The following is a 16,289-nucleotide window of genomic DNA, read 5'->3' as shown; positions in this document are numbered from 1 at the left end:
TGACACGGATTGCCCCCCAGCGGCATCCTGGCGGGAAGAGGAGACACTCCCCACCCCGAAGACTTGGGGGAGTAAATGCAGGGCTGGAAGGTTCAGCACACACCAGCACTGCTGCAGGCGTTGCCAGTGGGGACAGGGCACCAGAACAATCCCAGGCAGGGGGCTGTTGTGGGATGGAGCCCCTGGAGCAGCCAGTGGGATGCCTGGGAGCAGCCATGACCCCTTGCCAGCAGCAAGCTGGATGCTCCCACTGGAGCTGGCACGGGTGCAGCAGCTCAGACCCTCCCTGCACCACTCCAAGACCTCCCAAAACGTTCCCAGAGTGGGGGGGGGGGGTGGTGCTGGTGGGCCCCTCGTGCCCAGTGCTGCCATGCTGGTGGGTTTCATGGCATGGTGAGGATGCTGGCAGCCCATCCATGTGTCCCTGTTCCCCCCGTATCCCTCCCAGTCTCCCTCCGAGGTGGGTTCCCCACTTTTCTTTATTTTTTTTTGGTTTTTAACCATTCTGTAATTTATTACCCATGTTTGCAAATGCCACTAATCCAAATTAAACTTAATTTATTGACGCTTCTGCTGGCCCTCAGCCCTTGCTGTGCCCCACCCCCGCCAGGGGCTGCAGGGGTGGGGGGGCTGCACAGTCCCCCCATGAACCCTCTGAAACCCACCAGAACCCCCCAGGTGATGCCACAGACCCCCAGCACCTTAGGGATTATTTTGGGTGCCCCTCAATCAAAGACCCCAAGCAGCTGCAGGAAAAGCCCCCTCAGGTGGGGTGAGGAGAGCAATGCCCCACAGCCCACCTGGCCTCCAGGGGCCCTTTGGGGGGTGATGATGAAGAAGGTCTTGGGGGCATTGGGATGGTGACAAGGAGCATGACAGTCTGTTGGAGGAGTGGTCTGAGGTACCCAAGATGGCAAGAAGGGGACAAGGGACCTGGTTCCACCTTGCTGGCACCAGTACAGCCAGCTTGGAGGGGTCACAGATTATGCTGGTACCCAGCTCTTCCTTCCCCCTGGTTCCCCATCTTGCCCCCCTCCCCAGACCCTTCCCCGCATTGCCACCCTGAGAGCTCCACCACACCCATTGCACGAACATGACAAAAATCACTCCAGATTTTACCAAACTCCAAACACAGGAGCTGGGGGTTTAGTGGGGGGAAGTTCACACCAAACACCCCAGTAACAGAGGGGGGATGTTGGGGGATGCCAGAGGTGCCTGGCCCATCCTTCATCTCAGCCGGAGTGAGGGGTTGGGGGGTCTGGGGGTAGCATCACCCCCATCCCCCCTGGGGACAGGGAGAGTCTGGAGGGGGCATCCCAGTGGGGAAGGCACAGTGGGAGGACCCCTGTCCTGGGGACCCCCACCCTGAGGACCCTCCTGGAAGGACACTTGGCAAGGCTGGGGGCTGAGCACCCACAAGACCCTGTTGCCAGCCCTGCTGTCCCCAAGGGCAACACAAACTCCCGGGAGGGGACAGACCCAGCAAGTACCTAATGGGCAAACTGGGTGGGAGTAGGGGAATGCCCCAGAGGCACTGGTGGTGTGGGGTGGGCTCTGGGGGAAGGCACTGAACTGGCTCTGCTGTGGCAGGATTCCCAGGCTGAGGATGTCAGCACTGGAACAGGCAGTCCCAGAGTGGGAATGGGACCCCCACGGTGGGGACAGGGACCTGGGGGTGGGGACAGAATCCCCAGTATGGGGAACATAGGACCCCTGGGGACGGAACCTCTGGTGGGATGGACCCTCAGGGTAGGGATGGGACCCCTGGGGATAGGGACAGCACCCTCAGGGTGGGAACAAGGACCACCATGGTGGGGATGGGATCCCCCGGGGTGGGAACAGGGACTCCTACGGCAGGAAAACGATCCCCAGAGATGGGGGACAGGCACTCCTAGGGCAGGGACAGGGACCACCTTGGTGGGGATGGGACCTCCAGGAATGGTGACAGGAACTCCTTTGGTGGAGACAGGGATACTTGGGGTAGAGATGGAACCCCCAGATATGGGGATAGGGACCCATGGGGTGAGGACAGGAGCCCCCAGGGGAGGAGACAGCACATCCAGGGCAGGGATGGGGATGATCAGGGTGGGGGTAGAACCCCTGGTGCACAGCTATGATGTCCAGGGTGGGGATGGGATCCTCTGGAGTTGGGACAGGGACCTACAGCAGGGGGATGGGACCCCCAGGGATGGTGACAGGCACCCCCTAGGTGGGGATGGGGATCTTCCAGGGTGGGAGTGGGACATCCATGCTGGGGACAGGTGCCCTGGGGTGGGGACAGGGATGCCCATGGTAGAGAGAGGAACCCTCCCAGTGGGGATGGGACCTTCAGGGTGGGGACAGGATCCTTGGAGTTGGGGATGGGGACCCTGAGCTGTGCCTAGTGTTGTCTATGGGGGCTGGCTGAGGTCTCCCATCCCATCCCATCCCATCCCATCCCATCCCATCCCATCCCATCCCATCCCATCCCATCCCAGGCACCATGAAGGCACTTGAGTTGAGACATGACTTTGCTCAGAGCCTCCTCCTCCTAGCTGTGAGGGGTCATGGGGAGAGCCAGGATCCTAAGGGTTACCCCCAAACACCTCTTCCCCAATCCCTTCTCCTAATAAATAAAAAATAACTTAAATGTGAGGGCACCCTATAGGAACCCTCATGTGAAATTATCTGACCAGGACAACCCACCACCCCCCTGTTCCCCCCCTCCCCCTTCCCACCCCATTACCCTGCATCCAGGGTGGGGGGTGGGCTGTGGAGGTCGTGGGGCTCCCACTTGCTGCTGGTGATGGTAGGATGAATGGATGCAGGATGTGGGACTGTGGGATGAAGGATCCTCAGCTGCAGAATGCACGGCTGCAGGATCTGGGATGCACATCCATGGGACCCAGGATATGTGGCCACAGGATGCCGGGCTGTGGACACATGGCCGCAGGATCTGGGGGATCTGGGATGCTCAGCTGCAGGATGCAGAGCCACTGGGTCCGGGATATGTGGCAGCAGGATGCAGAATGCACAGCCATGGGATCCGGGATGTGCATCTGTGGGATGCAGGATGCTGGACCGCAGGACACGCATCTGCACGGTCTGAGGCGCAGGGCTGCAGGATTTGGGATGCTGGGCCGCAGGATGCAGAACGTGCAGTCGCAGGATCTGGGATGCTGGGCCATGGATGAACAGGATGCTGAACGTGCGGTGGCAGCTACTTGCGGAGCTGGAGGCTCTCCAGAAGGACGCGCTTGTGGCCAGGCTCCAGCACTCCAGCCTCCTCCAGGTCCTCCTCTGTGATGTCACTGCGAATGAGGCACAAATATGGGGCTCTCTGCCCCCGAGGGACACCCCACTTGGGGGTAATAGAGCTCCCACTCAGGTTTCTGGGTGCCCACCCAGGCTCCATCCTGTCCCTGTTGTGGGATTTTGTGACCCTCAGGGAGCAGTGGGGATCCTGAAAGGCAAGGGGTATGCGGGAGCAGTGGGGACATCTTGGGGCAGCTGGGACACCCAGGGTCAGCAGGGACCCCTGAGAGCAATGCCCACCTCCACCCCAGGGCAGCACAGAACCTTTGGGGGTCCAGGGGCCCTCCAGGGACAGCGGGGACCCCCAGGGGATGTGGTGATCTTCAGTGGGCAGTGGGGACCATCACAGGCAGCACCTCCACAGACCTCCCCAGAACCCAAGCCATCACTGTGACCCCCTGGGGAAGATGGGCACCCACTGGTGTTGGCCAGGGTGGTGGTGGGAGTGGGTGGGGATCCCTCCCCACCATTCTGGGGGGCTGCTCACCTGAGGAACTCCAGGTCATCCCAGCCATTGCGCACCAGCCCCTCCTCGTACCGCTCCAGCCCCAGCGCCCGCAGCCACTCGCCCACACCAGGCACGGCGCCCACACCACGGCCCAGCGCCTGCACCCCAACAGCCTCAGCACCATGGGGCACACCAAAGGGAGCCCCAGCTGAGGTGCTGAGGACCCCCACCCACCCCGTGTCACCCACCTCCTCAGCCAGGTCCTCCTGGATGCTCTCCTGGATGGAGTGGGGAGGGAAGGCAAGGGGGCGGCCATAGTCGGGGTGCAGGCAGCGGGGAGGCAACCCCCCCTTGGCCAGCAGTGGTGGTGGGGGGACCACCCTCCCCTTCCCACCCCCGTAGTCCACCTCACTCAGCGTCTTGGCCATCTGCAGCACCGAGCAGGAGCGGTCATCCAGCAGCCCTCCCGGCAGCCCCCCAGCTGCAGGCAGCCCCCCGGGAACAGGCGTCCCACCAGCCCCTTCCATCCCAAATCCAGCCCTGGCAGCTGGGGGTGGCCGGGGATGCAGCTTGGGCAGGGGAGTCTCTCCAAAGGCAGCAGGGTAGGATTTGGGGTCCTCACAGCCAGTGGACACCGGCAGCTCCTTGGGGGTGCCAAAGAAGGTGTTTGGGGGCAGCTCCAGCTCCCGTGGCAGTGGCGGTGGGGGAAAATCTGGCGGTGGCAGGTTGAGGGTGCCGACGTCCTCCTCCTCATCACTCTCGCCACCACAGCACGCCGAGGGGCACTGGCAGCGCTCCGGCACTGCCAGCTGCACCTTGGCTTTGGGGGGCTTGCCGGGATCCCCTGGCACCAGCAGCTGGTGGGGGACCCCCTCCAGCACGTAGTAAGCTGGGTTGTTGAAGCTGTTCTTCAGGGGACCCCCTGACAGCTCTGCCTCCACCTTGGACCTACAGGCACAGGGGTGAGCGTGGCAGCCCCAGAGCAATCCCCCTCCCTAGCCCTGCCCATATGCTCTCACCGGCTCGGGGTGGCCTCATCCCTGGGGGTGCTGCGGTGTGGGGCAGGGGGACGAGGTGCTGCTGTGGTGCTGCTCTTCTCAGACTCCTCCGGGAGCTTCGCCAGGATGGTGGTGGAGGGCTCAGTACTGGTGGGCTTCCGCCCCACAGACCTGGCAATAGGAAGTGTTGGATGCCCCATGGGGGTCTGAACCCCACAATAGGGTTCAGATCCCCAGGACAGGGCTCAGAGCACCCACGACAAGGTTCAGACCCCATGGGCTAGGTCTCAGCAGCCCAGATCAGGGCTTAGATCCCCAACATGGAGCTCTGCCCTGTAGGACGGGGTTCAGCCACCAAAACACAGCCAGAGCCACATTTGGAGGCTCAGAGACCCATCCCTGCCCTGTGTGGCACAGAACTGCCATCAGGACTATCCCCAGTCACATCCCACATACCAACCCAGAGGGATACTCTGAGCAATAGCTGTGCTCAGGTGAATCCCTGAGGCCTCCCGACCCCCCGGAACCGGTGCCCCCCACCCTGCCGAGCCCTGTCCCTCATACTTGGCACTGTCCTGGGTGGCCCTGGCACCTAGTGGCACCTTCCCTTTGCCGGCTGTCGTCTCATCCTTATCAACGCTGATCCACTCTGCCGGGGAACAGGGGCTCAGTGGGGGGGTCCTGTCCCCACCGTCCCCCCTGGGGTGGGGGGTCCTCACCATAGAGCCTCTCGCGAGTGCCCAGGCGCTCCGTGGGCACCCGGACCTTCATGGAGCCACGGATGTTGCCTGTCTCCTCACCGCGGTGGGACAGGTAGGTGAGGAACTGCTGTGCTGTGCTGCCAATCATCGACTTCAGGGCAATGACACACTCCCCTGGGGGTGAGAGTGGGGGAGGTTGGGGGTCTGCACCCCATGGACCTGCCAGTGCTGGTGTGGTGCTGGAGTGGACACTCACCATAGGACTCGTAACCATCAAGGGATTTGACCGTGAGCAAGAGGTGCTGGTCCTGCAGGTACTCAATCTCAGAGAGGATGGGCTTCAGCTGTGGATGGGGGAATGGGGTGTTGGCACTCAGTGAGGGTCTCCCTGTCTGCAGCTTCCCCCAGCACCCACCCTGTCAGCCCCCAGCCCCTCCTCACCGTGGGCAGCTGCCGGGATGACCACTGCACCTTGAGGAAGTTGATATTGTCACTGCTCTGGCTGTCGTTCTCGAAGCTCTTCTTGAACTCTGTGGTGGTAGTGGGACGTGGTATCAATCCTTGAGCCTCCCAGGACGCCATGAGCTTCCTGGGACCTCTCTCAAGCCCTTTGGGACCCTCCCACTGCCATGCCAGTCCTCACCTTCCAGGCAGGTAGAATAGAACTCGATGAAAAACTTAGTGCGACTGGAAGTCTTCACGATGGCCTCTATGCTCTCAAACTCGATGTATGCCTGCTCTGAGGACTTGGAGAGCCCTCCATGGAGAGGAAAGGTATTGGAATCCCCTGTGACCTCTCCCTCCATTTAGAGGGAGAGGTTGGACTATGGAGGGGCAGGAGACAGCGAGGTATCCCCTTGGGCATAGGCACCTTTTTTGGAAACGAACTGCGATGTCACTCCCACTTCGAAGGAGCCAAAGACAGGCGAGTGGTCACTGGTGACAATGTCATCTGTGCACCCTGCAGCCGTGGGGATGGGGAAGAAGTCAGGATGGAGGAGGGGGACTGTCCCCAGTAAAGGGACAAGGGTGCTGGGTGTGGTCATACTGCTCACCATAAGCGTTGCAGTTGATGTGAGTCTCAGGGTAGGACTTCCAGAGGATGCGGTCACACCAGGACGGCACGTTGGTACGCACCTGGTAGAGGTGGGGAGTGAGTGGGGAATTCAGATTGGGGTGTCCTCCACTCCCCGACTCCCCCTGCCCCAGAACCTACCCCTGTGGGCTTCTGCTTGTGCCAGACATAGGTGTCCCGGGAGCCCCGCTCGTAGCGGTAGGTTGGAGGGAAGGTGATCTCCTCCTCACCTGCAGGGACAGCAGTGGGTCAGTACAGTCCTGACAGCAGAGCCTGCAGCCCCAGACCCTCCTGGAGCCCCCCAGTCCTCACCAAAGCGCAGGAACACCTTGTGCTTCTCCTTCTCCAGATTGAGCTGATCCACCTTCAGCAGCGGCTCCAGCTCCTTGCGGCTGATGTAGTTGAGGATCTCCTGCAGGGACAAAAGGGTTGGCATTGGGCTGGGAGGGGGACCCTGACACCCTCACCGACCTTCCCACCCCAATTCCTTCCCCTGACCTGGATGTCCATGTCTAGGCGGTAATTGAGGTCCCCAAACCAGAAGAGGTGGGTGAAGCGAAGGGAGATGTCAAAGGAGCTCAGCTGCTTATCCCCCAGTGAGAGCAGGCGTAGGATGTCCAGGTAGTTCTGGTTCCTCCTGGAGCAGGGGACATGGGGACAGGGTGTCACAGCATGAGGACATGGGCAACAGCCCTGTCCTGTCCCAGCCCAGGGTGGGGGTGCTCACCGTGCCGTCTTCTCATTGCCAGAGGTGAGGTGGCAGTTGACAAAGCCAAAGGAGGTGCCATTGAACATGAAGGAGACACCTACAGCACCCTTGTTCCCTGTGAGGAAACGGGGATGTGGGATGGGATCAGGCAACCTGATTCTACCTCGGGGATAGACACCCCGCCACTCCCAGGTCTTAGTGATGGGCCACAGTCCCCACCTGGCCAGCTGGCACAGGCATGTGCAGCCTGGCACATGCTGAGAGCCTTCCTCATGAAACACCCCCCTCCTCACCCCAGAGTGCCCCTCATGCAAACTATTCTCATCCAGGGCCTCCTCATGCAATGCAAACATTCCCAGAACATTCCCTGTGCACTGCACACGAAGCTCTCCTTGTGAAACATCTGTGTTCTGGGACCCCTCCTTATGCAACATGCATCAGGACCCCTCCTTGCACAACACACACACTGGGCCCCCTCCCCATGCAATGCCCACATACCAGGACTCCTCATCATGCAAGGTACACATGCTGAGACTCCTCCTCATGCAACAACAGAACCACCCCCATAATGCAGACAACCCCAGGACTCCCCCCAGTGCAGTGCACACCCCCTGTGTCCCTCTATGCCCTGCTGTGCCCCTACCCAGGGTGTTGGCGATCCCTGTCTTGACGCTGGAGGTGCTGACGTGGCTGATGCGGTTCTCGTGCTCTGGCTTCACCAGCACCACCACCTTGATGTTCCACAGGGACTGCATGGCCACCTGTGGGTGCCAGCACCCTCAGCCCCTTGCCAGCACACGCTGGGGCCCCCTGGGGCCATGGGGGCCCCTCTGGTGTGTCCACAGGGGATGTTCATTACTGCTTCACCCCAGCCTCTCCCACCACGGGCTGTTCCCCAGGGAATCCCACCACCATCCATCAGTATCCACAGATATCCAGCACCAGGAAACCACCCCGAAAGACCTGGTGTCAGCAGACCTGGAGCACCCACGGCCACCCAGCACCACGACAGCACCCCAGAACAGCTGGTGTCACAGAGCCAGAGCAGAGCCATCCCCAGTAGTACACTGGGCATCACACACCTCCACCACCCACCAGTGCCTGCACCCCGCAGCCCCCAGGGTCCCCTGGAGCCCCTGGCTCTTACCGGGCGGTACTCAACCTCTGTGAAGTCCTTGAGGACAGTGCGCAGGAAGTCCACCCACTCCTTGTCTCCCAGAGAATTCTCCTGGGTACCGAAGACGTAGATGTCATGCGGTATGGCCATCGTTACCTCATCCAGGGTCTTGCCCAACCCCTTGGAGGTGATCCATGAAGTGATGTTCTTAGGGGGGGGAACACTGCCTGCAGTGGGGATAGCACAGTCAGGGGGGACCCCAGAGCCTTGACACCCCACCGTGGGCTGCTCCCAGCCCTCCTCACCCATGTTCCAGGTGCCAATGAAGACAGAGATCATGTCAGGCTCATCCTGGTGAGAATGCTTATTCTTCATCAGCTGCAGGAGCTGGCAGAAGGCCTCACGTTTCTGTAGGAGAGGACAGTGAGGCGGGGGGTAGAGAGGCTCCCCACAACCCTCTCCAGCCCTCCAGCTTTGGCTCAGCCAAACTTGGCACCTTCTGGGCATGGGGGACCACCCCAGAGACATCACCCAGACATCAGGCACCAGTACCCAGCGCCTGTCCCTGAGCCCTACCAGGGCCCAGGGGTTAAATCCTGCCCCACCCCATCCCCACAAAGGACTGCCTGGCCCCTGCCTGCCCCCAGCCAAGGATTACCCACCCGGGCGCTGACAAAAACGAAGTCCTTCCGTTGCGTTTTATCCTTTTCCTTCTCAAAAACGATGCCCAGTTTGTTCTGCACCCGCTGGGACTTGATCAGCTGCCGGACTGGGGAGGAGTGGCAAGAGCTGGGAGGGTGCTGGGTGCCAGCTGGGTGCTGGAACCCCCCCAGTGCATGCTTTGGAGGACCCCCAAGATGGAGATACCCCCAGCATGAGGAAATCCCTCAGCTTCCAGCCCACCACTGAGCCTCATAGGGATGCTCCCCAGTGCAAAGGCAGTCCCATGGGTGCTGGGGCCCCCCTGATGCCTCCCCACTCACTCTTGTCATGGGTGAAGGTGTTCCAGTCCTCCTGGGAGTCCTTCTGCTTCTTCAGCACCACTAGTTTACCCCCCTCCACATCCACGCTCAGCGTGTACTTCTGTGACTTCCCAATTTTGGTCAGGTCCCCCAGGGTGATATCCAGCTTCACCTGCCAGGGGACACAGGGATGAGGGAGGACACAGGGGACACCCCAGCACCCAATCTGGCATCTGGCCTCCCCCAGAGACACCTAGGGGTCTGTGCCCTCAGTGTCACATTGGAGGTACTCAGTTAATTCTGGAATCCTCTCAAAATTCCAAAACTGGGCAGGGCAGGGTGCAGGGCAAGGCTCACCTCAAAGGTCTGCACTGGGATGCTCTTGGCCTTGCGGGAGAGGGGTTGAGGGGGGGTGGTGGCGGTGGCCGAGCTCATCTCCTGCAAGGCCTTCAGTGCCTGCCAGAGCCCCAACAGGGTCAGCTGAGAGCCCACCACTCCCCCCAGCTCCACCAACCCATCCAGTCCCACCAGTGTCCCATCAGCCCTCACAGTCCACAAGGCCCCACTGGCCCCCTCAGCCCTACCAGTGCCAGCTCCACTGGCCCTCCCCAGTCCCACTGGTGCCTCAGTCCCCATGTCCACCCCCTGTCCCTCAGCTCCACCAGCCCAGCAATCCCTGCCAGCTGCCCCAGTCCCACCAGTGCCCAGCCCCACAGTCCCTCCAGTTCATCCAGACCCCTCAGAACACCCCCATCAGGCCATCCACCCCTGCATCTCCAGCCTCACCTTCTTCTCAATGGAGGACAGGAAATCTTTCAGCACAGAGAGTTTCAGCACCAGGTTCTCCAGCTCCTGCTCTCCGCTCTGCCCTGCAGTCTGGAACCCCCAGCACTGCAATGTGAACCCCAGACCCAACCCAAAGCCTCCCCCAACCCCAAGTAGCAGAGCCCACTGGAAATCTGGGATGGGTGGGATGGGGCAGGATGGGTGGGTGTTTCTCCACAGGCTTTCCCACGACCCATGGATGGTGCCATGGTGGGGTCTGTGGGTGCAGTCCAACTGAGGTCTGTGGGTGGGGGGTTGCCACTACTGTGTCCCCATATTCCCCTTACCTGCTGCAGGATCTTGGAGACCATGGGGGAGCTCTGCTGGTCAAACACCTTGGAGAGGATCTCCAGCCCTGCCAGCACCTTGTCCACCTCACTGGAGGGGCAAGAGAAGCCAGCTCACTGGGTGGTACAGACTTCCTTCCATCTATCCATCTGTCCCAGCGTCTGACACTCACCTGTGCAGCCGTTTGCAGGAAGTGACGAGGGTCTTGTTGAGATGGGGGAGACTGTTGGCCCCTCCCTTCACCGCCTCCAGGTCCAGGGTGTAGCTCCCCTTCAGGTACTCGTGGGAGATGCTGCTGAGCCCATTGGTGCTGCAGAGAGCACCCAGGGGGTGAGAGCCAGCAGGAGGAGGAGGGGTCAGACAGGGGACAGGAAGGAGACAAACAGACCCTCACCTCTCCACTGGCCCCTCTGGCACAGATGGTCCCAGGCCAGTGGGGCTGAGCCCCACCGAGGTGCCAGAGAAACTGGTGGACCCAGAGCGTGGTGGCAATGGCGGCTTCTCATCCTCTCCATCTGCAATGGGGCAATGAGGGAGCCAGTCACCACCACCCCAGGGGTCTTAGGACCCTCTTCACCCACCCATGTCACCCTGCCATACCCGAGTAGTCCCTGTCCTCCACGGTCTCCTTCTCTTTCTCCCTCTCGACAGGGAAGAGCAGGGTGCAGACCAGCCCCTGGTTGGGCTGCAGGTACAGGGCAATCAGCTCGCTGAGCGTCTTGAAGCGCCGCACCTGCACCCCCTGTGACGTCTGCGGGGACATGGGGACACCGGGACCATCAGCGCCTGTAGCAGCACCACCGGACCCCCCCACATGGAGACACCACCAAGCAGGGAACCCACCACCCAGGGATGCCACCATGCAGGGATGTCCCCAGACAGCAATCTCCCCAGGCAGGGATACCACCATGCAGGGAACCCTAGGCAGGGATAAAACCATGCAAGGATCCCCTCATGCTGAGCTGCCACCATGCAGGGATGCTCCCATGAAGAGACCCCATGCAGGGACCCCCTCATGAAGACACTCCCATGCAAGGCTGCTACCGTGCAGGAAGCCCTCCATGCAAGGACCCCAATGCAGGATAGGGGTTGACCCCACAGCCCCATGGTGGGGAGCAGGGCCCATTGCAATGGGGCCTGCAAGGCTGGTTAGGTGGGCTGACAGGGTGCAGGCAGCAGCCACCCCTTGGCCTCCTCCCTCCCAGGGGCAGCTTTTCCTGCCCACCTGGCCAGCACAAAGAGGGTTCTGTTGCTCTAAAAATACCCAGTGCCGGCCAAGACGGGCACAGCCAAGCCATCCGGCACAGCCGGGCACGCATGTGGCATCAGGCCAGGGCTGAGCCCGGCACAGCCACCTAGCACAGCCAGAGAGACAGGCAAACTCACAGCACAAGGTCAACACTGTGCACTGCTGAGCTGGAGACCCCCCACTGCCCACGAGCCAGAGGGTGTCCCACCCCCGCGCTGCCCACCTGCACGGCCAGGAAATCCTCCTCGTCCGGCAGGATGCGGTAGGTGTGGACGTGTTTCTGGAACCTGTGGCAGCAGGGAGGGAATCAGGGTGCTGGGGGTTGGGCGGCGTTCCCCCATCTACCTGCACGGCACCTGCAGCCCTGAAGGGATACCCACTACTCATCCAGTCAGACCCCTACCTGACCAACACCCACAGTGAGGAGCTTCAATACCACTATTGCCCATGGCACGCAATGAGCTGACAGGGAAACCCACAGAAAACCACGGGAAAATGCTTGCAGGATGGGTGCTGGGAGTCCTAGAATGACTCCCCTGCTTGCTCCGACCCCACAGCCGACACCACTATGTCCTTGGCAGTGCTGCTGCTCCTGCTGCACTGCCTGTCTGTTCCAGAGGCACTGTCCCCAGCCCACAGCACAGGCAGGAGCTGGCAGGCGCAGGCAGGAGCTGGCACCAGGAAACAATTTATTGGAGGACACCAGGAAACAATTTATTTTCCAGTGGAAGCTGACAGGAACCAGGGACATGATCCCGGGGCAGGGGGTGAAAGGCAGTGCTAAGAGATGGGGTGACAACATCAGTGGGTGCAAGGATCAGGATTGGGACCCTTCCCCATCTCAGGGACACCAGGAGACAGGGAGCCTCAGCACTGCCAGATCTCTCCACTCCAGGGCATTCAGCAGAGACAGTGACTCCTCAGCTGGCCTCTGGCCACAGAGGTCACCATGAGCATTGAGGCTGCTGTCACCACACCAGGGCCACTCAGCTGCTGTATCCCCTGCCCCGGTGGCAACTCCACACAGGGCTGGAGGACTGGGACAAGGCAGCATCCATCCCGCCATACTGTGCTGTGCCCCTGGACAGGGTGCCACCATGTCTTACTCCATGCTGTCAGGTCCCCTGGTGTCACCCTACAGTTCTGGTCACCCTGCTGTCACCCCACAGCACCAGCTCCCCTGGTGCCACCATGCTCCCTGCAGTGCCAGGTACCCTATTTTTCCTACTTCCCCTGCAGGTACAACCTACCCCAGCACTGTTGGGGTCTTCCCAGGTGCCCCATTGCCCAGTCAGGGGTCATTGGGAGGGTGGGGCTGTGGAGAACTCTCCAAGTGGTATGGCGGATGAATGGGAATCCACTATGGGGGACTGTATGGAAAAAACCCTGCTAGAGTGGGTGAGGGAATCAGGGGTTCCCAGCTCAAAGGAGTCTATGGGAGAATCTCAGCTGGTATGGAGGGGGCACAGAGACACCCCCAAATGAGGGTAGCATAAGGGATCTCTGTGGGAAGTCCTAACATACAACTGGGTCTCCACAGCAAGAACACCAGTGGAGGTGTGATAGGGGGTGCAAGAGAAACCCTCAGCAAAGCACTAGTATGTAGAAGTCCAGATTGAAGGGGCAAGGAGCAGGACCCTTAAGGGGAGCCTCAGCTGTGGGGGACATCAAGGGACTCTCTGTGGATAACTGGCAGGGGGCTGGAGGGACACCCAGCACAGGGGGTGGTACTGCCGAGGGGGGACTGCAGGGCCCCCTGGCTGCCCAGCCCTGCACTGTTTTCGAGTGCTATTTCGGTGAGCAATGACGGGGGGGCCAGAGAGCACCGGGCTTGAGTACAAAGAGCCTTTCTGCAGGAGCAACGGGACTCCCCTGTCGGCTCTGACGCTCAGCCAGCATCCTGCCACAGCCCTGCCAGCACAGCGGGCAGCCCATGTCCCCACTGCTCTGTGGGAAGAAGGATACCTACCACCCTACTCCACCAAGAGCAGGATGTGGGCACCCTGGCAAGGGGCATACCATGTGCCCACATCCTGGCACTGGTGTCATGAACTGGCATTGAGCCAGGATGGAAGGTCCAAGCCCCTAGGCTCCTGTGGGACACACCAGGACTGTCCCCACTGGCACTGCTCACCAACCAGTGATGTCAGCACGCCCTGGGGTGCCACCACTGTATATGGTGGCACTGTGAGTTCCAGTGATGCCCCAACGTGCCACCCTGAGGACACAAGTGTGACACCCCAGCGTGTCATGGCTAGGGCACAGTGAGATGTCCCAGTGTGCCACATCCAGCCCGGTGAGTCCACGGGGCACCGGTGGGAGGGTTAAAGGAAGCCGACGCTGCCGGGATCCCGCTGCAGTTCCCTTTCCTCCTCCTGACCCTGCAGCTATTTTTAGGGCCCCAGCAATAGCTGGGGCCAATAGTCCCACAGCCCTGTCCACCCACTCACTGGTGACAGGGGTGCCTGCTGAGATCACAGCACTAGGGACTTCCAATGGTCCTTGCTGGAGTACAACCTCCCAACCTGGCATCTCCATGACAGGCTTTGCCATGCTGCATGGCCCAAATCCCACAGCCCAGCCACATGGCACCCACGGCAGTGAAAGACATCAATGACAGACACACCTTACCCAGACACCTGTACCCTGATGCTGTCTGTAGCTCCTTGTCACCCCCACAGGTGCCACAATGCCCCCCAGCCATATAGCACCACTGGGTGCCAGAACTGCATGCTCTCCCAGTGCTGTGCCTAGTGCTGCTCACAAGCCCAGCTTTGTGGTGGGGAGCTAGTGCCCAGAGCCATGCTGTGCCCACGTGGCTGGGCAACTGCATTTGCCACTGTCCACAGAGAAGGACAACCCTGCCACCATGGAAGTTGCAGGCCTGGCACCTGCACGTGGCACCAGCACACAGCAACCCCAGGCCAGAGCAGGCCAGCTCATAGTGCACTCCCAGTTCTCCCACAGGCTCTCAGGGCACAGAAAAGCTTTGAGTTCAAGTGCCCTCGCATCACCCCACAACCACATCAAGGTCCAGGTGCTGGTACAAGCAGCCAGCCTCAAGCAGAACCAGTGGCATGCCCTGGGAACATCCCAGCACACGGAACATTATTAGCACAGTGAGGTGCCAGAGGCCTCAGGTATGGTGGGGTGCACCACTGGGCAAAGGCACTTCAGGACCCCCAAGACTGTCAGCACTCACCTGTGACCTGGCACAGGAGCTGGGAGCCATGGAGTTCCATGGCACAACTCAAAAGCACAGAGCTGTCCCCCCTTCCCCAGGCTGGGAACCCCCAGACATGAGAGCAGGAGCTGGGGACCCCCTGTGCCATAGGTAGGCTCAGGGACCCCAAAAATGTGGGGTAGGGGCCAGGCCCTCCATCTCACAGACTGCCACGGTAGCAAGGGTGGGTGTCACAGCCACCCTGGAGCCAGGGTGCCCCCAGTGCCCAGAGATCCCCAGCCCCTCCAGAGTCTGTTGGTGTTTGGTCTCCTGGGACACCCAGGCCAGAGCAGGTGCCATTCCCCTGGTGCCTTGTGTCCCAGAAGTGCCAGTGTCCCTCCAAACCCCCAGGTCTCCTCATGTCCATGCCCCCCAGCACCCACTGACCAGAGCTGTCCCAACTTCCCTGTGCCCAAATTCCTAGCAACACCCACAGTACTGGCGACCCCCATGTCCACTGTATCCCCGCAGGTGGATCCCCCCCTGGTACCCCTCAATGCTCCGTGCCTGCTCCCCTGGATCCCTCCCAGTGATCCCCACTGCTTCCTCTGCCAGTGCTCCCTTGGGCGCCCCCCCTCCCGCCCTCGGTGCCTCTCCCACTGTTTTTCCCGGTCCTCTACGAGTGCTTCCTTGGACACCCGCCCTGTGTACCGCAGAGCTCCCCCAGAATCCCTGCAGTGACCCCCCATCCCGCCCCAGCGTTCGCCCTGGCACCTCGCTGGTGCTCCCCCAGATCCTCCCCGCTGCTGGCCCAGGACCCATCTCCCGACCCCCTGCTCTCCTCGGACCATCCCCGAGGCCCCTCCGGTGCCGCCCTGAACACTGCACTCCTACGCCCGGATCTCCCCCGCTACGCCCGCCCCGTTTCTCTCGGGACGCCCCCAAAGCTGGTGCCGGTGACCCCCAAGCTCTCCACTGGCTGCTCCCCCAGGGTCTCCCCCGGTGCTCCCCCCGACACGCTGCCCGTGCCCTCCGCAGCTCCCCCGGCCCCGCGCCGGTCCCGCCCCGGTGCGTCCCCTCCGGTCCCCCGGGCTGGAGGCTCCCGGCTGCCCCCCTGTGCCCCCCTGGGTGTCCCGGCGGCGCCCCCCGCCCGCACCGCACTCACAGCAGGCAGAGCGCGTAGGCCCCCGCCACGCTCTCGCTGTCCCGCACCAGGAAGCTGCCGTCCCGCCCGGCCCGCGCCAGCTGCTCCTCGGCCGCCGCCCGGCTCAGGTCCCGGTGGTACCAGGGGGGCACCGGCACCGGGGCCGCTCCTCCCGCGCCCCCCGCGCCCGCCATGCTCCGCCACCGGGGCCGCGCCGCGGGGCCGCGCTCGGAGGGGGAGGGGAGAGCCGGGGGGAGGGCACCGGGGCGGGGAAAGGTGGGGGACGGCGACAGCCGGGGGACGCCCGGGGGCTTCG

At 61.8% G+C, this 16,289-nt stretch overlaps 1 protein-coding gene across 1 annotated transcript; it reads right to left on the bottom strand.

Moving 5' to 3' along the window:
* Positions 1-761: 761 nt before the first annotated feature.
* INPPL1 (inositol polyphosphate phosphatase like 1) lies at positions 762-16,167 on the bottom strand (the record flags this gene model as incomplete). The annotated part of the gene is made up of 28 exons (XM_083855275.1): positions 762-3,290; positions 3,782-3,900; positions 3,991-4,690; positions 4,762-4,911; positions 5,305-5,389; positions 5,460-5,615; positions 5,698-5,785; positions 5,883-5,971; positions 6,085-6,198; positions 6,313-6,402; positions 6,497-6,578; positions 6,658-6,746; positions 6,829-6,928; positions 7,015-7,153; positions 7,244-7,340; positions 7,869-7,986; positions 8,373-8,569; positions 8,648-8,750; positions 9,005-9,111; positions 9,326-9,476; positions 9,662-9,760; positions 10,091-10,180; positions 10,417-10,507; positions 10,590-10,727; positions 10,812-10,932; positions 11,018-11,168; positions 11,890-11,953; positions 15,995-16,167. The coding sequence occupies 28 exons, from the start codon at positions 16,165-16,167 to the stop codon at positions 3,200-3,202; spliced, it is 3,792 nt and encodes a 1,263-aa protein (XP_083711401.1). The 3' UTR covers positions 762-3,199.
* Positions 16,168-16,289: the final 122 nt, after the last annotated feature.

Source organism: Zosterops lateralis (genome assembly GCF_965231275.1).
Source record: "Zosterops lateralis genome assembly, chromosome: 2".
In the NCBI taxonomy this organism is placed as follows: Eukaryota; Metazoa; Chordata; class Aves; order Passeriformes; family Zosteropidae; genus Zosterops; species Zosterops lateralis.
The sequence above is the reverse complement of the archived record's forward strand: the minus strand, read 5'-3'. Positions and strand labels throughout refer to the sequence as shown.